The 27,564-nt window shown below is 41.2% G+C and overlaps 1 protein-coding gene across 1 annotated transcript in view; it reads right to left on the bottom strand.

Annotated features, from left to right (window-relative positions):
• Nucleotides 1-2,721: 2,721 nt before the first annotated feature.
• Nucleotides 2,722-27,564, bottom strand: part of ptgfrnb (prostaglandin F2 receptor inhibitor b) — a 75,428-nt gene continuing 50,585 nt past the window's right edge. The window contains exons 12-15 of the mRNA XM_085264453.1: nt 8,437-8,623; nt 8,212-8,330; nt 8,035-8,085; nt 2,722-5,967 (exon numbers count right to left, since the gene is read on the bottom strand). Coding sequence (XP_085120579.1) covers nt 5,855-5,967; nt 8,035-8,085; nt 8,212-8,330; nt 8,437-8,623 — 470 coding nt within the window. The 3' untranslated portion in view covers nt 2,722-5,854. The remainder of the gene's footprint in view (nt 5,968-8,034; nt 8,086-8,211; nt 8,331-8,436; nt 8,624-27,564) is intronic.

The following is a 27,564-nucleotide window of genomic DNA, read 5'->3' as shown; positions in this document are numbered from 1 at the left end:
CAAGAAAGTTTCAGCAGACATGGTTTCAAATCTGCAACCTGACTGATCTCCAAAGGTTCCCAAAAGCAAGGCTAATTTGAGCTTTAACACAGCAGGAAACCCCATGTTCTGGAGCAAAAACAAAACAGAATTAAAATCAGTTTTATAAACTGCAACCAAAGTATTGTTTTGGGCGGAGGTTCAGAGGGGTGGGGGTGTAGAGAAGGGAAACGGGACATTAACAGACAGCAGACTGGTGTGATGGAGCTGGGGCTGTTTGGAGCTGCTGGAGACATCAGCGCTGATTACAATGAAGACAAGAAAACGTCGCCTCTGGTAGACTCTGGGGATAACAGGCTGCTTACTTTGCTCCACGCGCTGCTACAGTTTTCTGTCTGAATTCTTTGTTATGTGGAGCAACCCTTAAGCTGTGACACGTTCGAGTCGGTGCCAGGGCTCACGCCATGAAATGTGCCATCTCCAAAACAGCAGGAGTTTACAGCAGTGAACAAGAGCTAAATAATAATAAAAAAAAAAAAAAACTATACCAAGGGAAGCTTTTATTTTTTTACAGTCACACACCCACACATATACACCACTGATCAAACTGGGAACAGAATGCTTTAAGTTGTGACAAGGCCACATTATCAATGATCCATAGGCGACATAGATGCAAACATACAGGAACTGGAAAATGGGTCAAATGGACCCTGAGAGAGAACAAGAGCATGTTAGCAAAACCACAGACAGCTCCAGAGCCACTCAATGTGTCTTTCTTCTCTGCCCTCTCCACACGAGATGGAGATGAGAGAAAGGGTGGTGGTGAAAGAGGGAGAGAGATGGAACGAGAGATTGGCGTTAAAGAGGTGTAAAAGCCCCAGAGAGCGGCTGAGGTTCCAGCTCATCTGCATTTCTAATGAAGAGGGGGAGTGAAAGAGGGATCGGTGTGACGAGGAGAAATTAAGAGAAAGGGATGGAGAAGTGGTTAAAACAGCAGCAGCAGAGAGAGATGGGTGACAAATAGAGGAAAAAGTACAAACAGATGAATCCCATATAACAAGCCGATTGGAGACACACAAAGAACAACATGGAGGGAAGAGGGAGAGATATAGCCGTGGTCTAATGTTGAATTATAAAACATTTATTCTGCTAGAAGTTTTTATAGTTGCCTTTTTGGTTGTTTTTTTTTAAAACCATGTTTTTGGGAGCACAGAAAAATCTGATTGATGGCTTGCCCACAGACGGAAAAGAAAACTAAATTGGCCCACATTTGTCACAAAGCTCGTAGCGGGAACGCTGATCACGACCACATCAGATCATCTGGAAAAAATTCAGCAGCCATTTAAAAGAAAGAGGGTAAATGTGGGCCAGCCAGGGACAACTGCAGGAAGTGTTGGCTTATTCATACACAATAAATCAACTCCAGCATGCAGCAACAGACGATACAAACACTGAAATGTGAGCAGCTTTAGGAAGAGGCACTCGCTGATCAAGAAGGTGGTTCTCAGTTGGGTTACTCATCCAGTACTGTACTAAAGTCTCTGGTCAAGCAGCCAGACTTTGTTATTATTGAAAAATGATCTTGAGCAACAGTTTCTGAGGCTTTCTGAAGGTTTTCTTGGAAACTGGCTGATTTTTCACTCATTTTCAATGCGGTCCCTCTATCTGACCATTTTCAGAAGCGCTGCCAATGCAGTGAACGCAAACTTGGATAGAAAAACACACATTGGAACACCATCAGTCATGGATTGGCCTCCACAGAGCCTGGACCTCGACATTATTGGAGTAGTGTGGGATCATGTTGAAGGAGAACAGAACAAAAGGCACAAACATCCAAAGAGCTTTGAATGTCCCTCAAGAAGCCAGGAGAACTATTCCTGAAGACTACTTAAATAAAGCTGCCGGCGAGAGTTCAGACTGTACAGAAGAATAAAGGTGGTCACACCAAATATTGACCAACTCCGTTTGTGCCTTACATACTGTATTTCCATGTATGTTTACATATTTCAACAAATTCCTCCCATTTCCTTGGCAAAACATACAAGTATGTATCATAAACATAATCTATATCCATATACCATAAGAAGAAGGGCACAAACCTTTTGCACAGTACCATATTTATGAATTAATAGCTTGTAATGGCAAACTCACTTCTTAGATGAATATTTAATTGAATGGTGGGAAACGGGGGACTGTAACTGACAACATGGTCGATTTTCCATTTGACAGACTGTGAGTCACTAGTGTCGTTTACAGGTGAGCCGCTCATGCTCTGCTTGTGTCTGAGTTTCAGACACACAGAAACAACCATATTTTGCCAGTATACACCCAACACTGCATCTGATTGGCAGTGACCCAGACTTTTTCTCTTTTCTCTTCTCTTTTTTTGTCTAGCCAGTGACAGAAAATGTATCCAATGCCGATGTGCCAAAATCGTAGGTTTAATGGCCACTTAAGACTGCTTCCAACAAATAGCTGATCGTCCAGACTCCCAGGTTAAAATGCCATTTTTCCAGCATTAAAAACCGTTTTGGCTCCAATGGATAGTTCCCCCCCTTCATAAACAACTTTAGTTGGGGTTAAACCTTAAAATAGTCATGATAGTCATGTCTGTGCTCATAAAGAGCTGGAGTGAAGACAAGGGTAACCTAGGTGACAGATGGAACTGACCAATACCGAAATCATCCTCATGAAGCACCACACAATAAAATGAGACGATACAGAAACAACTGTCAGAATGAATACATCTTACAAATCTGTTTATTAAAAAACATCATCATGAGTCATCATACTAATTGCAATAAAATGACAAAATAAAAAGACACTGGGGAGGTCTTGCAGTGATGTAATCACATGATCAGGGATGTGTACTGATGCTACTTTTCTTGTTTAGGTCTTGTTCACTGGCACAGAGTGATATTGTTTACCTGTGAATGTGTAGGTGTGTGTATGTTAATGATAGTGGAAGAAATTGTTCTGAATACTGCACCAGTATAATCATGGAGAGGATTTAAGGAACCACACTGGAAGTTTCTGAAATAACCAGCCTCCTTAAGCCAAGCCAAAACACTCACCAGTGTTTTTCTAATTCCGGGAAGATGCATGTGGAAATGATGCAGACCACTGGTTTCGGTTTCAGTTAAAAGAAAAAATGTGATATGAAAACATTAACTCAGAAACACGGTGATGGGCATCTGTTTGTGACTGGATAATGGCTCCGCACTGGCTGCCTGAGTTAACAGTGTTTTAGTTCTGATTAAGAGTGAATAATAGAAGTTTAGCTTTCTGGGAGCTGTGACCCGACTACAGCCTCATATTGCTCGTAAAGTTGCTTAAAACTCTCTTTAAAACACATCAAACAAAGCCTGATTCAACCCCAGCCAGTTCAGGAGAAAACCGGCTGGCACATCATGCTAAAAACCCAACAGGCCCACTTGGATCCTGCTGGGTTTGGACACAAACTTCCTCATTTTCTGTGTGTGTGGTTGCTTCAAGTATGTGTGTGTTCCCACAGCAGTCGGCACGACACACCCATCATTGCAAGTTCATTCACTTGCGATAAAAACTCCACAGAGACTAAACAGATGTCAGCTGATGCGAGTTGGACACAGCTAACTTTGCCAGTTGGCTGATTATTGCAGATTATTGCAGGTTTCTTTTTGTTGTTGTTTATAGAAATACATTTTAGAGTTTTATCAAGCAGGTGCAAGGAAAACAGCAGGACTGTTGAAAAATCAGAACCTAAACATATCAAAGGGAAAATAATGCACGCGTTGGTTGTTGACACGTCTTGAACAACTGGAAGTTTACTGGTCTGTTTTTTAGCTACACTGTAGCTTCTTCATGGTGTGTAAAGGAACCACAAACAGCATAAAACATGGATGTAGCTGTTAGCTGTCTGTTTGGAAAAAGTGCCTTAAACCGGCATTCTATCTAAAGGCCACCAGATGGCGATAGATGTAGCTGCAAAATTGATTAATTAAAATTTAAAAATTATATTTTGTAACTTCTGGTCATGCTGTGTTTCATGGAACATTATCTGTGGAATGAACCACACGTCTCTTAGCTAATAAGTTGCCACTCCCAAGCTGTTAGCCAATAAGGGTACAGGTTCATAGTTGGCCCCACCCTTCTTTGTCTCAACTCTTTTTTTTTTTTTTTTTTTTTGCAATGAACACAGCAACAGTGGAAATGCTCATCTCAAGGCTTCAAAATGGGATTCCAGAAACCAGTGGATGACATCATAGTAGCTACGTCCATATTTTATATTGTTTGTGAGGAGAACTGCTATCCTAGCTAAACCAAAAGTGACATAAAATGCTTAGCAACAATATCAGAGTCTCATTTATGTTGGTTATGCAAAATGGTTGGAAATGTTAAATATAGAGGGAAGAGTAAGTTCTTTCAGAGCAAACTGCTTCACTTCTGAACAAGCTAGGCTAGCATTTCCCCTCCTTTAGCCTTTATGCTAAGCTAACCAAGCTAAGCACGTTTCCCAAGTTATTCGACTATTCCTTTTATACCCAAAGCTAAGAAACATGCATCACTTTATTGAAAACTTCAAACCATGGAAGAAACCAAGTTCCTTACGTCACCCAAACTATTTTTGTCATTTTGTTCACAGTACGAACAAACTTGAGTCTGCCATAGCGAGGTGACAGCTAGCTTTTCAAATCTAGATGTAGGAAGCTTTGATGTGATCAAAATGTAACCGTGGGGGAGAAAAAAACCAAAAAAAAAAACAAACAAACGCCTTGTGTTGCTCATGAATGACATCATACTGTTATTACAAAACAGTACATGCAACTCTTTGTCTCACATACTGTAGCACAGCACTCACACAGTGTACGAAACACACACAAGACCCGGGCAAAAATAACAGCTGGATACATTTTTGAATATTTATAAAAGAAGAGTGCTTGCTGTTGCCGCTCTGAGCAGCAGTTCAAGTGTTGATGTGGCAATACGAACCAAGCACGCCTCCATTAGTTCAAAATATTGGCACCATGTACAGTATATCTCACACACAAACACACTGCATATCTCTGTGTAAAGCTTAAAAATGTCTCATTTCTTTTAAATCTCTGAATTTTCAAAAAACTAGAGTTGAGAATAAAGGTAAATATAGTCCAGGTGTTAAGGTGGGAATACTTTGGGGTGGTAGCGCAATGCCAGAACACCTTCAGCAGATGTTTCCCATGTGACTTAAGTAGGGATATATTATGTCTTTTAACCTTGTGCAGATTCATAGTAAGTAATGGCACTCCAGTCTCGCCAACCCCAAAGAACCCATGAATTTTACGTGCTTCCCCAAAAAGAGATTATAGTGGGATTCACTGGTACGTTGCTTACTGGTTGCCTTGGCATCAGGATAAGTAAAAAAAAGAAAACCTAAAAAAGCATTTAGTCAGGCCTGAGCACTTCATTTGTTATCCCTAGTGGTTATAGAGGCAGCAGATCTGTTTACTGATCCCTTATTCCCAAGTGGCAGTGATGTCTCAGAAGTCTCCTGTTCCTCGGATATTAAGCTCTGGATCCCTCAGAGCTTCTTGTACGGCGGTGGTGTCGGCAGGGCACAAATTTATCTGCATAAAATTCTCTAGAAGTGCCACAAGATTTCTTCATAGAAACAGAAGTCTGAAAGGCTATTTTTTCCCATTGGTGAGCGTGAAAGTCCCCTGCTCCTACACTGCAGAGTTGAAAAAAACAACAGTCCTGAGCACCTTTTAAAGCACTGCGAAAATGCGTTTTAATCCCAACGCCCGTCGCCCGGGAACAACTGGGTGTCCCAGAAATCGTCTATGGGCGTGTGTCTGTTATGCGTGTGGTGCTTCCTGTGAGCGCTGCAGTGTGAGGGCGCGGGGGAAAGTGTTTGTCAGTCCATCTCCAGGTCCATGAGTTTGTTGCGTGAGCGTGGAAGGTGTGCGGTGTTGCGGCAGCAGCACTGGGCGCAAACCAGACCCAGGACCAGAGAGAAGAGGCCGACACCTGGAAAAACCAGAACAGGCACCATGTTACCGACACCAATAAAACCATTCCAATCCAACGATTCTTAATGCTACCATTTCTATCGATGCATTTATTCATGAGTACCATTTTAACTAGTAATACAATAAAAGCGAATAACTTTAGCAACCTTCTAAAAACAGTGTCTTTAATGTTTTGGCCCTGTTCAGTGGCTAATATTAGTCTTCACACACTTCAAATTTACAGAAGAATAAGGTACTTTTGGTTGCTCCTTTATTTCACAAGGTACTGACTGATTTGCTACACATTTTATACCCTTTGTAAGTCCTTCCAGACACAGACTTCCCATTTTATCCAGGATTGAGTTTGGCCATTGAACAGGGACCTTTTGCATGCAAGCTGAATGCGTTAACCACTAAACCACAGCCCTGTACAAATCTGACAAAAGAATTTCTTGGCCAGTGCTGGGAAAAGGGACCGACTTCCGGAGGTAGAGAGCACATGACAGATAGCTTTAACTCTGATTAAGGTCTCATTACTCCAATCTTCTCTTGTCTGTTTAAGGCACTGGTTCAAGCGCCTAAAAGTTGACATGCAGGGATTCCCTCGTCTCCAGCTCATGTGGCACCGAGAAGACTACGGCTACGTCAGGACTATAATCACTTCTGTGGCAAAGCTGCTGCTAGCATTGCTGCAACAATCACTAATAAAAACACAGATTTTTATGTGAAGAGCAAACACAAAAGCCCATCCTTGCTTTCCAAAATCCCCATCAGTGCTAATTAAGGCAAATTAAATTGTACTCTACTGACTATTTTGATTAAACTCTTGTCCGCAGTGCACGGACAACGCCAGCTATCAGAAATGTGTCCTAAATAGAGACGAACACCGTCAGCAAGCGAAGTGCAGTGCAGCACAAAAGAAAACACAAAAGAGTCTGTCGGCCAGCACTTTTAGCAAGGACGCCCTCGCTGACAGCAAGCATCAGTGAGCCGAGCTTTTCTCACTTTCCAGAGACATTTTTCTGCTGCGCTTGGCTACATTTAACATTTTCTTCATGCTAAGTCAACATTTTAGTTAGCCCTCTTTCAGAATCAGACAACAACAGCTTGTCATTCAGCACTGCAACAGCAACACAACACACTTTCATAAATGTCTACACACAATCCTATACACATAACACAAGAGGACGCTTTATAGAACAGTACAGGAGAACAAGGAAACCAGAAAGCTGTGATGTACTGTTTAGGTGCACAGCTAGTCAGCTGTCAAAGTCGAAGAAATACCGAATTGCACTCAGGAGTTGGTGATTTCTGCGTTTTTCCTCGTTTTCTGGCATAAACATACAGTCACAACAGTGGTTACTCATACTCAACACAAGCAAAGTGTAGAAGTAATTCCCATGGGCTAAAAGGCCAGGCTTTAGACTGGTCTAAACATTTTTTTCTACTTTTGGCTCTCAATGATATCATAGAGAGTGGCCTTCTGTTTGCAAAGGGTAGCCAATCAGAAGAAGGTTATCTTAAAAGAAGGCCAAATGTCACTAAAACACCTTGCTTTAGAGAGGATAGATTGAGGCGATGCACCAGGGCTCAGTATAAAATACATAAGGATTATTTTCTACTGTGAATCAAAGCTTCTCTGCTTGAGTCACAAATTAAAAAAAAAAAGTTTCCAGTGCTACCCCTCAGCTTTCTAGAAGATTTAGTGACCTCCCAGGTCTCGAGATCATCTTGAGGTCAAGGTCACTGGGACTCAAACTCGTCCGAGCCTTTTAAGAGATGCATCTATGGTATCAATTTGAATATCCTACGTCGCCTCATTATCGAATCGCAAAAACTTGGGTGTCCGCGTTGCCTGTGACCTGACAACAATACCCCATCAGCCTTTTGCGGCCGAGCGGTAAAAAGTACAAGTTCACTTAGAGGACTTGGAGATAATCAGGCATTACTGTGGAAAAATGAATCCATAATTAAATCTTAAATCCCTAAAAATATGTCATCTAGATGAAAGAAAAGGATATAGACAATTAAAGATTGCCTAAAGCAAAGTCTCTGAAGTACAACAAACATATAATGACTATATTACCCAGTGAGGCTGATGCACCATATAAGAGAGGTAACTTTAGGGAGTCCCAAACTGCAGAAGGAGAGAGGAAACAAGAGAATTGGTGTTACGTATAACAAAATAACGCACATATATCATAGACTTTTATGTTTCAATGTGTTCATGTTATAACGTAACTGCGTGTCTTTTGCACCACACCTGCAAATTTGACAGCGAGGAAGACTTTGGATGATGTCAGCTCTTGAGCTTCTGTCCAGGCTCCCGTTGAGGCCGACAGGTACCAGGGAGTGACGGAGCAGAAATACTCCCCACTGTCACTGGAAACCACAGAGGACACAGGCTGTTGTGATGACGGTCATGGTGCTGTGCAAGTCTCTCAGCCAAAAAGGGATTAAACAGACAAATCATTCGTTTGCACCTCACCTGTCCTGAGTGCCAAATATGTTGAGCAGGTAGGTGTGTGTGTCTTTGCGCTCTATTGTAACGTCGCTGGATGAATTACGGTTGATTTTTCTCACAACGCCAAAGCGGTCAACGCTGGCCACCTGGACCGACGCGGGTCCGCCGCGCAGCCGGGTGAAAAACCATTTCACCTCGTACGCCAGGTCGTCTGAGAGACACACAGAAACAAATTTAAGTGAAGCTGTGATGGACTTTTAAGATGTTTAGAGTGGTGATGATTTTAACTAATAGACATCAATATATACGTTTTTTAGTATCTAAATAGTCTTGATGCATTCTCAATCATCCAAGTAAATCCCAAAAGGTTGATTCTGTTCATCTGGACGCAGCGTTTTCAGAAAAAGCCGCGTCCAGATGAACAGAATCAACCTTTTGGGATTTTAAATAGTTGAAGATACAAAATACGAACTTAAGGATAAAACCAGGTTCAAAGATCTTCATTTTCTGGCATATTAGATCCAAAAGTTCTGTGCATTAGATTCAACCCCCCGCCTGTGTGTAAATATATTCAAAATACAGACAGAAGAAAATATACAAATTAGATATTAACTAATCATTCATACATATATTAGGAATGTGCAGTGCAGTGTAGTTTCTGACATTCAGTAACTGCACTATTAGCTAAGTGTTGAACCTCTGAACACCTTTAAAACCATTTTTTTAAACCTATGCTGAAATTTGTGTAACTCGTTTGGTCTGTTTAGATGGGACACAGCTGGACTGCCAAACAAGGCTAAACCCACTATGGACACACTTTGTACAACCTGAACACAGATCAGTATTATACAGGTTTTCTTTGGTGGTAATGTTTCAGTGAGTACTTCCATTCAATACAAAACTGAGCGTTTATTTAACAATATCCGCACGTCGTGTTAACGTGCTTATACCAACCAATCCCATCGTCTCTCAAATACCTTCAACCTGAACCTTACAAACTACAAAAGAAAGCTCAAAGGCAAAATACTGTATGTGTCAGTTAATAAAGAACATTAGAAGTGCCATTAAAAGATAGCGTTACTGCAGCGATGTGACATATTTGAAGCCAGTAAGAGATCAAGCGCAAACCAACGAGCCGTTTAGGAGAACAAAGTCGCTTTATTTGACAGAAGAGTCAGAGAAGGCACGGCAGCTGAAGTGTGTGTTACTGCCGCTGATCACGACACCCCAGCTCAGTTTTAAGTATTTCTTTAAGCCTTTAAGTCACTAACACTGGCTAACATCGACCTTAACCAGCCTAACACTTACAGAGAAGCGCTACTGTACCGACTTCATTGTAGAAACTGAGTGTTTTCTGAGGTCCAGCACAGCCCTAATTTCACTACGATAACAAACAGAAGAGAGGAGGAAATCTAGAAAGCAGAATAAATCCATTATCACCACATTATAAACGCCGGCGTTCCTTTTCCCACATTAAGATAAAAAGACAGGGAGACGGACACGCATCATAAAAGGGCGACAGCGATGACAAAAGAAATAAAAACGGGGACGAGAGTTTGATAGAATTCGTGATAATAGATGCAATCTTTGGAAAAGGGGGCGAGCGAGCTAATTATTTCAGAGAGAGCGAGAGAGAGAGGGAGAGGGGGAGAGAAGGGGAGAGAGAGCGAGCGTGAGAGACAGAAGCACAAACTAGTCATTAGTCTGTCAGAGAGAGAGAGAGCGAGCAAGACTATTAGCACTCTACCTCCCACACACACACACACACACACACACACACACACACACACACACACTGAAGCACAATAAAAACCCCATGGAGTCTTAGTCATCCTCTGTCATTTAGGAGACAAATAGAGGATACAGATGAAAAAATAAAAGGAACATTTGCAGGGTAAAAAAAGAAAAAAGAAAGAATAAGATAAATGATGATGAAAAACAATTATGAAAAAAGAGTGAAAGAAACAGACATGGGGAGGAAGAAAGAGGTGGGGAGAATGGATGCAGCGAATATAATGAAGAGAAGGAAAAAAACTGAGAAGAGGAGTGAACTCAGCCAGAGCAGAGAAATGAATCACATCTCAATTTCTCTCTCCCTCTCTTCCCTAATGGCTTTAATATTCAAGTGCTACATCATTAAAAATCAGTAGTAGCGTGAGCAGCAGCGGCGATAGTAATAACACCGACCTTGGTATCAAGTTTAGCACCCCCAGGTCTCAATATTGGTCATCACCTGAAAACTGTTTGCCCTCCTGTGTGTGACACTAAGCTGAAATTTCATTAAGTTTTGCTGTAGATAGTCAAGGTTTTGTGTGACTGAACGCCACACCAGAAGATGACCAGAGGGCCCCCCAAAAAGTACAGTATGTACAGTACAGCAAGACCAGAACATTTCAAAAAGAATCTCGATTTAGCAGGAAATCTCATCACCCCTTCCAATATCACACCATAACCACTTTTTGAAATTAACCTCCTATTTTGGGTTATTTAGACCAAAATACTCAATTTGGTCTGATATCCACTTACGAGGACATTATACTGCTACTGTTCTATCAAAATTTTAAACGGATATCCTCATATGTGGCTCTGATTTTTCATAAAAACAAAAATAAGGTTAAAAAAAAATCTGGTAATTCTTTGTTTTTACATTTATCGGGCCCCAATGTGCCTAAATATCAAAGAGAAATTAAAAATGCATGCCGTGGAAGAGTTCGGGTCTTAGGAGGTTAAAGCAGCATTCAAAGACGAGCCCTAAAGCGTGTACCTTTTTCTTTTGAAGTTTTAGCTCCACTGACGGCAAAATGTCACCTTATCCCACACGTAGTCAGACTGATGTAAAGTTTTTGAGGCAAATGCTGCCGTTTATATTTTCATTAAAACATTTCTGACCATGTTCTGAAGAGTGGTCTGTGCGGAAGAGACTAAAACCTGGATTCTTACTAATAACCATCATCCCAGGAGCGGATGTCCTGCAAACTCCCATCAAGGTCAGACAGGGCAATGCACAGGGAAACATCTCAGACTCTCAGTATGTTAAATGGCAAAGTTGTTGACGATACAATTAGAAGAAAGCTGAAAAAGTATGTGTTTGCTAAAATGTAACAAAGCGTAGCAACCTACGGAAACCATTCTTTAGATAGAAAAGTGGAGATGCTTGGACATAATTCACAAACACCTCATACCAACTGCCGGGCACGGTGGTGGAGGCGCGATGGTTTGAGCTTGTTCTGCAGCCACAGGGCCTGCACGCCCTGCAGTCATTGTGTCGACCATGATTTCCTCTATATATCAAAGTAGTCTACAATCAAATGTGAGGCCACCTGTCTGACAACTAAAGCTTGGCTTAAACTGATCGTGCAGCAGGTAAATGATCCCAAGTCCAGCAACAAATCTACAACAGAATGGCTGAAAAAGTGCAGATCTGAACCCGATTACATGCTGTAATCTTTTAAGGCGGAGTGGATCAAAACTCCTTCACCATGATGTGACTGACAAAGTCACACAGGAAATAAACACTTCATGCTATTGCTGCTAAAGGTGGTTCTACAAACTACTGAATAATGAGGGGCTGGTTCTGTATTAAGGCTTAATTCTTATTAAATAAATAATAAAGTATAATATGTCATATGTTGTTGTTCATCTGAAGGTGAATTAACCTCATTTCACAGTCCGATTTATAAAACCTTAAAACCTGACATAATGTGTACTTTCTTTTTAGCATGATTGTATCCGATCGTCCGATGGTCCAATTTAGAAATATTTTTAAGTGTAAGCTGCTTTTATTTGTCAAAACTATATTGATTTATCAACATAAACCCAATAAAAATTACCATTTGTAAGCGCGTGTTTTTACGCACCGCTGTACAGCTTGATGAGTATCATCATTTTTCTGCCTCCATATTCTCTGGATTTATTCTGCTTTTATGAACTTACAAATTCTACTTTAAACCTTCTTGAATGGTAACGCAACCACACTAAACATGCAGATTTTATTCATGAGAATTTAAATTTAATGCTGAAATAACAACAGCAGAACTTCAGCAAACTGCACTTTTATTCTGAGGTGCTGCTTTTCCAAGAGCACAAGATTAGAAGTCGCAGCGCGCTTCCTCCCCGGCCGTCCTCTCTCCAAAGTCTAAATCAATCACTTCCTGTTAGTGGAGAAGTGGACACACTGGACACTAGGATGTAATTTTGGCAAATCAACTCTACTGCTTCTCATTTAGAGGAGAGGAGCCGCTTTTGTCGTGTGCAGAGCCTGATTTCAGTGGAGTTAGCCACATTTGTACTGGTTAAATTATCGTTATTGTGTAATATGCAGTTGTTTTATGTAAACAATGTACAATAATGTGCAAATCATTTCTTTTCAACTTTCAATTATCAGAAGAATCTTTGATATCAAGGTAAAGAAATCAGTTAAGATTTGGTCATTTTTAAAGAGTTAATGCGACGCTCACATAAAGTCATAAAGCTTCCCTTCACACTGTTAAATCTGACTCAATTGATGGCGGCGATGATGAAGGTGATGATGAAGATGCACTGAGACAGCCTAGAGGGAGGGCACTGATATTTTTGCACAAAGACAAGTAGCCGAGCGCTCCATCCAACCAAAGAGGAGGAAACAGGAGGTGACACCGCGGGTCGACTGACCACCCACACACACACACACACACACACACACACACACCCTCCAGACTCACTGACCAGAATCGACCGAAGACTTCAAAGTTCTGACATGGAGACAGGGCCGAGTTACCCTGTAACATCCTCAAGAAAGCTACGTCTCCTCAAAGCTGCTACAGCGCAGATAAAAAAATGCCAAAATTAAGGCTAAAATTATAATGTGACAATCTGGTCTGCTTGACTGTGAGAACTGGCTGCTGGTCTGTGTGTTTGTGATCTAGGATGGAGAAAAAAAAAATTGTGCTGGTGTTTAACAGGATAAATGATTAATCAAGAAAATAATCAAGTCCTTCCTCACTTCTGCCTCTCCTAGTAAAAAAAGTTAATGACAAAGAGTTACAGCTAATCAAACTTTAAAGACAAGATCACATTTCTTCAAGTTTATTCCAGGACACTTCAGGATGGTCGTACCCGTTTTGCCCCGATAAAACTTTCACCACTAACAGAAGGGTTGTAAGTATTTACGAACAATCACCACCATCACATTAAGTGTTTCAAGCTGTTTTCCCCTCTCAAACCTAATGTACCTCGAGGCTTGCCTAAAAGTAAGCCAATACTCCTCTGAGACTCTGGAGCACAGGCGTGGTGAAATACACCGAGGCCTGCTCCTCCAAACCTGATCCCCATATTAGGTCAGGGATCCCACCAGCACACGCTTCAGTCAAAGAAAAACATGGAAAGAGTTCCTGTGCAAGATGAATGATGAGTATGATATGAATGATGGTCTCCTGGGCGGTGGACTCAAAGTGACCTGAAGAATCACGCCCTGCGCTCAGAACTGGTTTAAATGAAGGAAAAGGAGGAGTGAAAGAAAAGTTCAAATTAAGTTTTCTAGTTGTTTAGAGAAAAAAAAGTGGTCACTCATAATTTATAGAACAGAGGACCCATCATGCTATTTACTGTATAAATAGTGTTAGAGGCGGCGGACTCATCAGACACCTCTAAATGACTAGTTTCGAGCACTTTTCTCTAGTCTTGGATCTTTATGATGTCATCAAATGAGCTATAATAATCTCAGGCACAGGCATATTTCATACAGAGACTTCAGCTTAAAGAGATTAAGAAGGTTTATTTTGCTGTTCCTTTTATTTCATTATATCCTGCTACAATGGTAGGTGCTCCTATTAGAAATGTGTGGTTGGTTTTTTTAAATGTATCATTATTACTGCATGTCAGATACACCAACTTTTAGTTTAACTTTTCAAAAGTGGTAGAATTTGGTTGGGTTACCATTTGATTGCTAATGTTTGTGTAAATCGTGCCATTGTATTGATAAATCCCAGAAAGAAAGACTGCACACCCCAAGCAGCCACCTTGGTAATGGTATCTGGAAACTCCTATCTAAACACAACCACATAAAAACTACGAAGCATGGAGCCACCAGACAACTCTGATAACCAGAACACTGGTGACGCTGTAGCTCATCCAGCCCACGATCCACCGCAGTTCACTGGTTATTATAATGTGTGAAGCACAGAAAAAAAGGTGAGAAGTTTCCCTGTCACTGGTTTGGCTGTTTTGCATAAACTAATGAGAATTAAAATCCACAGAGAATGACAAATATGACCTTGACCACAATATAATCAAAATCCATTAGGTGATCCTTGCATTTCAATAAAAGCTGACCAACACTCCAGGAAGAGTAGTTATTCTTGTGAACAATGGACAGACAGGATGACAGACGCCTCCCTATAGCGTGACCACGTCAATCCTTTGACCGGATGATCTAAAAAGCTCAGAAACAGCCTGGGGACTTTAAAACAACCCCACCGCCTCAGCAAGTTCATACTCGCACTAGACATGTGCAAACACGATAATATAAGTTAACCCTTTAAGACCTACCATAGAACCAAGTCCGCCAGAGCTCATATTATATTTTTACATGCTGTGGAGCCATTTTTGGGAGCATTTCAAGTTGCTATACATCAATACAACCATTATAGCCCAAATTTTAATAATATGTCTGCATTAAGTGCAATAAACTACAAAAAAATTGAAAATCGTTTTTGTTTTTTTAACATACATTTCTAGTTAGAGAAATTTAAGAGGCTTATCCCTCAAAACTGTAAATACAAAAAAGTTGCACAAAATAGTTTCCCACCACAGGAAATTTATTTTAAGTGTTTTCATAGTTTTATTTTTGAAATACACCAATTTTTATATACTCCAGGAAAAATGAAAATAAATATTATACTGCAAATTTGCACAAAAACAGCATATGCATCAAAATAAACTACTTCCAGTGCAATATGACTTCTAAGCATCCCAGAAACGTGTTTCTGGAATATTATGTTTTTGTTGGTGCAAGTGCTTTTTATGCAGTTTTTGCAAAGCTATATGTGGAAGGAAACTGTGACCGAGGACAAGCTGATGGCATCAGATGTAAGTACAACTCCTCTGGTTTCATATGCAAAAAAAATTATTGTGCTAGCTTACGTGGTTGCAGTGCTACCGGGATTTAAAAATAGTTACGCAAAATGGAGCGTGCTGCTCTGACCGGCTTTAAAGGGTTAATTACCAACTCAACTCAAAGTGCTGATACATTTGACGTGTCTGTGTCAACCCAAAAGAGCACTAAACAAATGCCATGATAGTCCACGATATAGCTTCAGTCACCCATTAAAGATGATTAGTACATTTGCTTCATCTTTACTATGATATCATGTCTGCCTGTCGTGCAGCTCTGCTGTTCCTGCGGACCAGGGAAACAGCTCAGGTTTGACTCTTTGGGCACAGTGACTGAGACAGCGACCATGGGTTTCTATTCTTTGAGTGCCACCTTTCTTTGGTATGTCCTGGTTATATGTTCAACAAAGTGATTCCATTCAATGTTACTTTAATTTGTTGGCCAAACACACTTTTCCTGAATACCTGCGAGGAAAAAAGAGTAAAAATAGCACATTTCGGTATGTGAAAAGATTTTTAAAAAGACGTTAATCCACTGCATAATGACTACAGCTACACTCTTATATAATGACATCATTTAAAAAGTGGCTAGCTGACAGTCAGAAGATAGGCATTTCTCTGACGCTGTGATAACACCAGGTTACAGTCTGACATTGCCGTGAGTGATCAAAGACGCGCTTTGCATAATTCTGATGCATAAACTCCGGTTGCTTGTTTCAGCGACGACACCGCTACTCGAGGAACGGAGCTATAATTAGAAAGCCTCCGCTTTCTCAGTTAGCCTCCTTCCTTTATTTCTTTGTTCTTGATGGTGGAGCGGACGGAGAACGAGGGGAAGGAAGGAGGGAAGGAGGTAGGAAGAGAGGGGATTTAAAATACTTAGTGACTGAGAAGATTATTTTGTTTATTACACAGCCATAAATAAACGGCAGAAAAAGGCACTCGGAAATGTGAACGCATCTCAAGCTGTGCCTTTGGAGAGGACGCGGTATCACCAGAGAGAGGCCTCCACCCGCCCCCTCCTCACGAGAGGGGCTCTAGGAGTAACTGATCCCCCACTAGCAGGGTGACGCACAGCCTCTTGCCCACAGCTGTTCCTCCTCTGAATCTAGACCGCTGTCCAGACCTTCCTACCCCTCTTTTATGAACTCGTGAACTCTCTCAACAGTTACTTGACAAGCTTTAAACACTGCCTTTAAGCTTCCTGTGTACTACAAACAGAGCCAGCAGAAGAAACAGGGGAAAAAAAGAAGAAGAAGTGTGGATGTGCTGCTACATAAGCACGTGCACACAACTATTTCCATAATTTCACTGCATGTAAGCACGGCATCAAAAAAAAAGAAGAAAAAAAGAAAGCTGCTCTAAGGGTGATCTAACAGACTGTAAAATAAGCTAGTTTGTGTTTTTAATAAACAAAGATTTGGTCAAACTGTTTGCAATTAGGTAATGATCATCTGCAGGAAAAAAGCAGTAAGTGGCCCACGATGTATCATCTCAAAAGGGCTGCACAAAAGACGCTTAAAAAAAACGAAAAGCAAAAAGTAAAGTCTTTCTGGATTGTCAAACAGAATTTCAGCATCTCCCTTATGTCCTCGTGTTTCTTTCTTCACACACCTACTTCAATCACGTTTCATGTACAGAAGGAGGGAAAAAGCCTTTGAGTCGAGCTGGGCCTGAAGTGTGTGGCGTTATCTCCATTTGTACAGTTGCACTGAGACACAGTGAGACGCAGCCTATGACGGCCGGCTTCTTGTGCCAGGTAGTCTGCTTTCAGACGTGGTCAGACGATCTGGCTTATTTCAGGCGTACTGAACTCTTAACCCTTTACTGGGCTTCCTGTGAAGCTGGCAGCAAAGCTCTGTGGTGTCTCTGCGTCATCTTAAGAATTGCAAAGGGATTAGAAACAAACTGTCTGATACCATTGCCATCTGGTTTGAGGACACTGTCCTACCTCAACAGGAAAAAAAACAAAACAAATGGACATCTGGGTGACCGGGTGAATAAGCGCAAGTAAAACATGAGTTAAAGCCATGGACTGTAAAAGGGTATATTTGAACCCAAACCATGATCTATTATCGCAGCAGGCTGCTGCAGTTGTTCGTAGTTTGCATTGAAGATGTGAACCACAGATGGAAACATGTGAGTCTTTTCTAACATGTTGCTTATTGCTAAGGCAAATTACTGCTAGGCGAGTAGATGCAAGTGTTTGCAAGCAAGTAGGTATTTTCCATGCAAACTATGGGAAGCAGTGGCAACCTGCTAGTAACCAAAGTACTCACAAGTAGGTTTTAAATGCAATACCCACTTTGTGACTGACAGCTAGCAACCTCCAGCTACTACCTGTCAGCTGGTTGGGGAGTACACATTTTTCCACAGCGACCAGAGGATGCAATGGCGATCATTGATCGTTTTCTTGGCCTGTTTAAATGAGGTCTCGGTGGCGAGACTTGGACTCCAGCCCCCTCGTCATTTGAGTGCAGTGCATAAAAATGGAAACTCATGTCAACTATGAGAAGAAAGAAAACAAATCAAACTCAAGTGATCATTTAATTGTAGCACTGAGTTATTTTGACGAATATTGTTCCCTAAAGCAGTGTGTCAACAACCTTAAGGGGGTAAAAATAAGCCATCTCTGAATTTCACTTATTAAATTTGAAGCGGGTTAACTTTGCTCGGGTCTAAGCTATAAATCCATGCACTTTAATCTCTCAGGCCTGTGAGGTGACAGATCGAGGTTTAAAAAGGAATCTATCGATTAATAACATAAATGATTAGACCAACACCACTACTGGTCCCTCTTTGCATGTTTAGGCTGCTTAATAATCTGATTTCATGCATTCTTGTTGTCACGTGAAGCTGACATGGCTACACATTAGGCAGCTTTGGTGTGCAGTGACTGGTATGGGGAAAATCACATCTGATAGAGTGGAAGCAACGCCACTGATATCCTGGTGTATCAGGAAGTGTGTGATAAAAATGGTATCCAAATCCCAGCCTGAGTTTTGGTGCTGCAGCAGCTTCATTAAGCAAAAAAGGGTCTTCTTCTCTGGTGATAGGATGGCAGAAACTAAACTACAGTGGATCTCTAATAGAATATCTGGCTCCTGTCTGAGCTAATAAAACTAAAATGGCTGTCGGTGGAAATGAAAACAGTCTGATTGGATTTCTCTGGGTTAATCCCTTGAGAAGAGTCCAAGGCGTAAACTGCCCGAAACACACACACACACGAACACAAAAGACTGACGATTACCACCAGTGCATCTAATGAAACTGTGTGTGCGCTCTCTGCTCCATAAAGCAGGACAGCACTGGTAGAGTGGAATACTAAACACTATAAAAACACCATTTAGCTTCACAGAAACAAAGCCACCGGGAGGCTAAGTTTCCCTCGTTACTCGCTGCATGTTTAATAAGAACACCAGTAAATGAAGGCAAATTGTACTTCTTATCTGACACACTGACATACAGCTGCCTTAAAACGAATGACCACACTGATATGGACTTCATAGGAAATATATTTTTAGGTCTGTTATTGCTTTTAGATGTTTACACTACAAAAGATAGATAAGCTGGGAAACCTACATTTATCCAGACTTCCATGAATTTACAGCACTATGCAAAAGCCATCCGTCATTTCCTTTTATTTGCTTCAAGGAGCCAGGCATGGTCTTTTTTTTTAAATTGCTCTTGAACACTAGTTCTCCTGACTTTCTGAATGTTTTAACATTTTTTTGGACACCGACTGCATTTTCCCCTCATTTTCAGTCCAGTCCTTGCACCTGACCAGTTTAACAGAAATGCTTTTTTTCTTAAGCCAGTTCGTACAGACCTATCAATCATTCAAGCATTAAAAAGGCACTGAAGGGATAAACCAGTAAAGTGTCTACCTACACAAAGCAAATAAATGTGAAGGTACAAGAGTGAGTGTCTACACGGTGGAGGCTCTGTTATGGTTTAGGCTAGATTTCAACCAGTGGTGTTGGAGACGTCAAAACTGATGGAATTATGAAAGCAGAAAACATATTTGATCCACCATACAGTAGCATATGGAAAGAACAAGACTGACAACAGCTTCATTTTCCAGCATGACAATGATACCAGTGGAAACACCATCAGTCATGGACTGGCCTCCCCAGAGGCTGGACCTCCACATTATAGAAGCATAGTGGGATCATGTCGACAGAACAGAACAAAAGGCCGAAACATCCAAAGAAGAGCTTTGGATGTCCTTCAAGAAGCCTGGAGAACTATTCCTGAAGACTGCTTAAAGAAATAATGAGAAAGATGCCTAAGAGGGTTCAGCCTGTGCTGAAGAATAAAGGTGGTCACACGAAATATTGACTTTCACTTTCGTTAGCACCTTAAATACTGTATCTCCATGTAAGATTGCACGTTTCATTAAACCACTGAAATGAATATTCACTTCCACCTGCATCTTTGGTCTCAGCAGAGCTGCTAAATATTTTCTGCAGACATGTGTTTTACCAGAAAGCGAATAGAATTTTTAAGAGTTAACTGTTTCACAAGACTGCCCCATAGATTTCTGCAAGCAATCAACCTGACTAATGATGCAATCACATCACACATTGGCATCCACGAAACACTGCCTTCTATAGTCGGAAACATTTTGACACTCTCTCTTGTTGACTGGCACGCAGTGTAAGCCCAAACAGAAGAATCCCCCTGCGTGCGGTCACGATGTTTTATCTTTGCATGTGCGACGCTTCTGCTTGAAAACTGCTGCCTTAGCAGTCTGATGACACTGTGATCTGCTGTTTCCAAGGATTTCTTCAAAGCTGCATCTCTGTTCCTACTCCGGTTTAACTGTGGGACGTAATGGAGTGAAAATTATGGCACAGTGCAACTCTGTGCAACATTTTCAATTTGTGTTCGACTGTCAAACCCGTCCCTTCCCTTTTCCTCTTCTAGCGCTCGGTTTCCCGCTTTTTGATTGGCAACCATTTGCTCTACTTTTTCAATAAAGTAAAAAAAGGCAGAACGGCACCGCATTTGATGTTTTCAGTCAGTCATCTTTCATTTGAGCTGAAAACCTGAAACAGGTAGTTCTGACTTTTAGCAGTCATCTAGGGGACACAGAAATGTATTTTTTTTTTTTAAAGTCAAATGATTGCTGAATTTTTCTCAAGTTTTATGTACTTTAATTGTTGAAACAAGCTGCACTAAAATTTTTATTACAAGGCAATTTAAACATGATTCATGAGTCATTTGCTTGACTTTTGTTTAATATGCATGTGGATTAAGAGCCATTATTATGACTTGCTGTACTTCCTAAACGACGTCCAAACCAGATGAGGTTTGGTTTATTAGACAAGAAATTAGACTTGCTCTACCTCAGACTGAGCACAACAGGAAATGAGGAACTGACTAACACCTGAGTCAAAAACAACTTGTAGGATTCAGGACTCTGTAATTCTGTTTTTTGCTTTAAAAAAAAGGTCAAATAAAGGTATCATCATATGGAAGCCCGTTTCCGCCACTAAAAAAAAAAAAAAAACAACTATCCATAACTTGAAATTTCAAGTTATTTTCTTGAAATTTCGACTTATTAACTCAAAATTTGGAGTTAGCTCTGCCAATCAGTAAACTACGTGAATGAGGTCACTTTCTTGTTACCCAGAAGCATATGGCGCAGAACGTGCACTCAAAAGCATTTCGAGAAAATAACTCGAAATTTCGAGTTATGGATCCTTTTTTTTTTCTTTTTGTGGCGGAAACGGGCTTCCATATCATCATGATGTGGATATAGTAAATATGAGTTAATAATTCAAAAAAAAAAAAAAAAAAAAAAAAGTTGTCGTTTACACCTTTGTCCATCGGATATAAAATGCCATCCCGCTATGATTTTGTGCTTTTATAATTAGAAATGTGTGAAATTTTGCCTCGATAAGCTTAAAACTCAACTAATCTGCTCTACGTTGGCTCACCATGACCTTGAATAGCAAAATCTAATCACTTTGTCCTTGACTGTGAATGTCAACAAATCCCCTCACAATGTTTCTCATATACCGTGTACCGGACAACCCAAGTAATGCCTCAGGCCACTGGGCCGAGGATAAAAATTCAAAAAGAGGAGGAAAAAAAATACAGACCTATGAATCTCAGGCATCTGTAGTGCGTCTGTACAGTTTGAAACCGGGACAGGTAGAGCTGACAAGCTAAACCTGGTGTCCTGTTGATTGTGGGGTGGGTGGGTGGGGCTGGACTCTTTGTCCAAGCGCACACAAAGATGGACTTAATGGGCAAATCTGTCATCCTCAAACTGAGGGTGTCTAATAACTATACATATAAACTACAACTAACCTCAACTAACAGTTGTTGAATGGACTCTGTGTGTTGGCTGTGTTTTCTTTGGGTTTTTTGTTTTTAGTAGTAAAAATTATTAGTTCACCAGAAACATTAAATGGAGAATCATTTGGTCTTTCTGTCAGATCACCACTTCCTACACTTCCCCGTCTATCCGCTCTTCATCCCTCTTTCTACTGAACTCTTTCTCTCGCCACTTTTAATTCCCTGCCTTCCTCTCGTCCTCATCTCTCTCTTTAGGAAACTTTGCATGGTGTTCTCCAACGACTCTCCCTCCATTTACTGCCTCCTCTATTCACTCTCTTCCACTCTCACTCACTTTAACAATCTGTTTAGCTCCCCACCACAACCCCCCCACCCTCAACCATTCACTCCCGCCATCTCTTCCCATCTCTCTCCAGCTCTGGGTCTATTCTTTCTCTACCTCGTTCTGTGTCCCCGGCCGGCTAACGGAGCGTGAGATTGGCTAATTAACGGCTGCCTGTCGGCCCTGCGAAGACAGCTGGGTTATTTGGTGAGAGTGGAGAGAAGAGAGGAGAGACTGAAGAGGAAATGAGGAGAGGAGCGAAAGCGAGTATCGTTGTGTATCTATCGCCCAACCTGATTTTAAAATAAAACTTCAAACTTGCAGTGCGCATTTTTTAGTTAGTTATCGTGTTCTACTATACACACACGAACTGGGTTAATTTGTTTAAACTATATCAATCAGTATTTTGTATCTCATGAGAAAGGCCACATGAGCAGTCTAACCAAATTAAGGCCAACGTCACATCTCCTTTTAGCGCCATTTTGGTTGCCACCACCTCCTCAGCAGTAATGTGGCACGAGCTTCCAGTGCACAGCGCTGCAGAGCATGGTTAAGTGAATATTTGTGCTTAATTTCATCTCTTGTTCCCATCAAGGCAGCACTGACAAGTATAGCTGGTGTCAAGAAATGTAAACGCCACCCGACTAATGATTTAAAAAACTGTCAAAAACTAAAAAACTCAATTCTAACATAAACCACCGTCCTACACAGAGACACGCTGGAAACACTAGATGCGTTTCTGTGTTGCTCATGTGCGGCGCTCACTCATACGCTGGCACCCTAAATTGGCACTCAGTCGACAAAACCTTTGGAACCCTTCATCAGCAGGCAGTCATTTGTCCATCATGTGTCTGTCTGTGGGTTGGTGATTTGCAGGTGTGCAGTACTCAGTTTGTCAGAGGTTCTTGTCTCCAAACTGCAGAGCTGGGCGATACTTCTATGCGGATTTGTCCATACAATCATTTCTACATCATATAAACTCCAATCCTGTCTTTCTCTGGCCAGGAGACACTTTTGCAAAGGGAGGAGGTTTGGAGCGACTTTGTGGCCGTTGCTGTGGCTCCTAAATTCTTCTACTTTGCAATAATACCACTTACAGCTGATTGTTCCCTCCCAGATATTCCACAAATCTCACAAACTAAATGCAATGGTGAAGCCCTATTATAGCATCATGCTTGAATTCAGTGAGCTGTTTAGAACAATGCATTGCTTCACAAATGTTTGGAAAGGCAGACTGCACGGCTAGATGCTTGACTTTATACATCTGTGGTACTGGGACCTGCATGCAAAGATTTAGAGGTGTGACCCAATGCTTTTTCCCATACAGTGTATATTAAGTTGAAGTAAGCACCAACACCTGTATCGGCCAAACTACATAAATACATACACAAATAATCAGCTGCTGGCTACGGTAAATACCACCTATATTGATTAATTGATTGACCTACGGTCCGTACTTTCTATAAAATGTTTTGGCTGGGTCTTCTTCTAGTAAATTATACAAGCCAGTTATTAGCTTGGTAAACCTGCTATATGGTATATGCTAGAGGAGTTCATTTAAAGGAACAAACATAAATAAAAGAACTAAACACAATCAGATAATCAGGAAAAGACTGCCAGTACCGTGGTTTTATTCCAAACCGTGTTTTTAGGCCCTCGTTCTCTAAAAAAAACAAAAAAACAAAAAAAACTGTGGACCTGGAGGGATTGCTGGCAGACAAATGTAGGCATGATCGCTGTGCCAACAGGATTCAATATCATTTGTTTTTCCTCAGAATTACCCAAGAATTTTCACCAAAACCTTCTTGGAATAATGCAATGTTTACTTTTTACTATAAATATCTTTGTGCACTTCTATGAGACACACTACAGTAAACAGCAGTGATACAAACTACTTAGAGGAAAGCTGTTTCAAATGCAAATTTATTTTCCGAAGCTCACTGGTTAAGTTTAGTACCTTTAACAACCATCTTGGTTGGCATTTGCTAATTGTAGCCATCTAGCTTTCTTTTTGCTTGCATGCCTGATGCCTCATTTGGAAGGGGAAAGAACAGTGTGTGTCTGTACTAGTGAATCACTGAGGAATAAAGCTTTATGCCTTCCCCAGCAGGTACAGAGTGATATGCTGTTACTTAAACAATAGAATTTCAGGCTGTTAAAAACAGTGGTATCTTGTGAAAAGTGTCACATTTTTAGAGGCACTGCTTCAAAACACAAAGAAAACTATCTCTAATGGTGATGTCATCTCCCCTCCACTGACATCTAGCATGCAACATCTGACAAGTGCAGACTTCCACGAGTGCAACAACATGCCATTCATTCCTCGGGTAATGAAGGCTGCATATCCGCACGCAGCACGTCGAGTTAATGAAAAGCAAAACAACACAGGGTCAAAGACAGCGAGACAAACACACACATCAATCTTTGAGTTAGGGTAAGAAAAATCTTCCATAAACTTTAATTTACAAATGATTACACTGTCCAATTACTGTATGCCATGGAGGGTGGTACTCTTGCTTGATTAGTAAATTAGGTCTAAATTTAACTCTAAAAGAACAAAGGATCAAAGTAATCTCAGCGCGGGGAGGAAGAGAGCATCCGATCATTATGGAATAACATCCTGTAAACCTGACATATTTGTCCACAATTAATTCTCCCGTCATCACCGGGGTCGTGAAACTCCCCACGCAGAAGGTGATGAAAGCGGTGACGGTAATTGAAATGCGATTTGAACGCCAATAATCGTGTCTGAAGTTATCCCACGCACCATCAGATTTCTGAAAAATAATTACCTACAACTCCAGCGGCTGTGTGGAGGTATCGGTGTGTGGTACTGCTAAAAACTAATCAAACACGCACAAGTTAAAAACCAACTAAAAGCTGCCACTTTCACTGCATGCACACAAGTTCAACTTAGGACTTATTATGTATTCATGATGCTTTGAGCTAAATGCTAGAACCAACCATTGACCGATGCTGGCCATTTGCTAATGGCTGATAAATGAAAATAAAAATGTAAAGAAGAGACTGGAGCTTTAACACTTTTAACGCTTTAACCCTGTTATTAGTGTTGATATTGCATAGTTTGTCCATCAGAGGGCACTCTGCAACTTTTCTGCTGGTAACTGTTGTTTTTAAGCTTGTGAGCAAACCAAAATTATTTTTTAAACCACACAGCGAGATTATCTTAACACGAACTCCCAAATAACTACACGTAGCAAATGTTACAGAAACCTGTGGCTTCCTGTGTCTCTATCAAATATTTAAATCCCCAAATATTGATATCATATATCGGTTGGCCACTAATAAATGCTAACATGCACATTAGCGCTAAAGATGAAGCGCAAATACATTTTTGTAGGTTTGGGTTTAAGAACAATTTAAATACCTTTGACATTAAAGGATGTTTGAGTAAGCATTTTATAGCAGTTCATCAAACTGTAAGAGAATGATATAAACCAGACAGACTCCATGTTTGAGTCATGTGGCAAGATGGTTGAAAATGTACCACATGGTGCAGGAAACAGGAATTACAGCATGTCCATCATTATGATTAGAAGGCATCTTCTCATAGATCAGGGGTGTCCAACTCCAGGCCTCGAGGGCCTGCAGGTTTTAGATGTGTCCTTGATCCATCACAGCTGATTCAAATGACTAAATTAGCTCCTCAACATGTCCTGAAGTTCTCCAGAGTAATGAACTAATCATTTGATTCAGGTGTGTTGACCCAGGGTGAGATCTAAAACCTGCAGGACACCGGCCCTCGAGGCCTGGAGGTGGACACCCCTGTCATAGATGCTTTGATGATGGTAGAAGAGAAGGGCTTGTGAATGAGGAGCAGGTTAAAGAATCACCTTTAATGGGATCGTGACAGATGCATTTCTTTCTTTTGCCACCTGAATACAGTTATCCATGCGTCTAACAGGGCATCCAGTACACCTCATAGGAAGTGATTATTCATTACGCAATAATTTTGACTCATAAACAGAATTCCTACTTGGGGCGATCGTGGCGCAAGAGTTGGGAGTTCATCTTGTAATCGGAAGGTTGCCAGTTTGAGGCCCGGCTTGGACAGTCTCGGTCGTTGTGTCCCGGGGCAAGACACTTCACCCGTTGCCTACTGCTGGTGGTCAGAGGGCCCGGTGGCGCCAGTGTCCGGCAGCCTCGCCTCTGTCAGTGCGTCCCAGGGTGGCTGTGGCTACAATGTAGCTGCCATCACCAGTGTGTGAATGTGTGTGTGAATGGGTGGATGACAGGTTGTGTAAAGTGCTTTGGGGTCCTTAGGGACTAGAAAAGTGCTATACAACTACAGGCCATTTACCATTTTACTGATCAGAATTCGTCATGCACCAAAGATCAACAATCTGCAATTGGGAAGTTATCCTGTTTGAACACAAGGGTCTCCTTGGCTAGCAATTCTTACCCTAAGCTTCCAATTGGGATAAAATCTACTATTAATTAGTTGCACAATTACAGTCTACTGTGGATGACATGATAACCGATTTCAATCCTGCTCATTTGTAAAAAATATTAAAATATCTTAGACGACAGAGCGACATGATACAGGTTCCTTTGACTCATGTAATGTCGCTCCATAAATGTTGACGTAGCAACGCACTTACACGTATGGAGTCAGTAGTTTCACTAATAATGGGCTGAGTCAGCGTAACAGTGAATAGGAGCACTGAATGACTAAGCAGTGAGGAACAATGCGGGATGTTATGTACGCAATTGTGTTTCACCATGCCCGCTGTTAAAGCAAGCTCCGACAGGAGAGCCGTTTTTGGCCATCTCTAAGGAATGTACTGTTCTCTCTAACACGCACGCACACACAGACTGTTGCTCAACCTCTTCAGTAATTTCTTAGTTTCCTTCTTGTGTCACAACAATAAGCTTCAGAGTCAAGGCAGTAACAAATCACTTGTATTAGAACACACACAAACACGAGCTGTTATTATACAACTTGCTGTCGCACCCAAGAAAAAGCTTTGTGTGTTTGATGTAAGGGCACCTGCATAAGCTGAGATTTGGCGGTTGTCCAAACTGGGGAAACCTACACGCCACACCTTTGCTGCTGCATGTCACTCGATTCCAGTTTCCTAATTGGTCCTTTAACTTGTGTGTAATCTGTTTGTTATGGATACTTGTCCCGCTTTCGACCACTTTCGCAGACTTAAACACACCTGCCTGTCACAGTCGTTTAACCCCTAAATATAAACAGTGTTTGTGGTTAGCTAGATCACAGAAGAACTCTATGGTCACATGATCATCTGCAGCGATACGTACAATGATATAACTGCACGTGTTATTACCCAGAAAAATGCCTATTTATAGCAAGCGTTCAAAGATCAAACATGAACTGATACAGCTCGGTGTTTTGTCTGTGCATTTAAATCTGTCCAACTCTCTCTAACCTTCACAGAAACTAGTCT

The sequence above is a fragment of the Mchenga conophoros genome, linkage group LG23 (genome assembly GCF_057382185.1).
Source record: "Mchenga conophoros isolate Kocher_MC1m ecotype Shallow Benthic linkage group LG23, M_conophoros_male_GT1.1, whole genome shotgun sequence".
NCBI classification, from domain to species: domain Eukaryota; kingdom Metazoa; phylum Chordata; class Actinopteri; order Cichliformes; family Cichlidae; genus Mchenga; species Mchenga conophoros.
The sequence above is the reverse complement of the archived record's forward strand: the minus strand, read 5'-3'. Positions and strand labels throughout refer to the sequence as shown.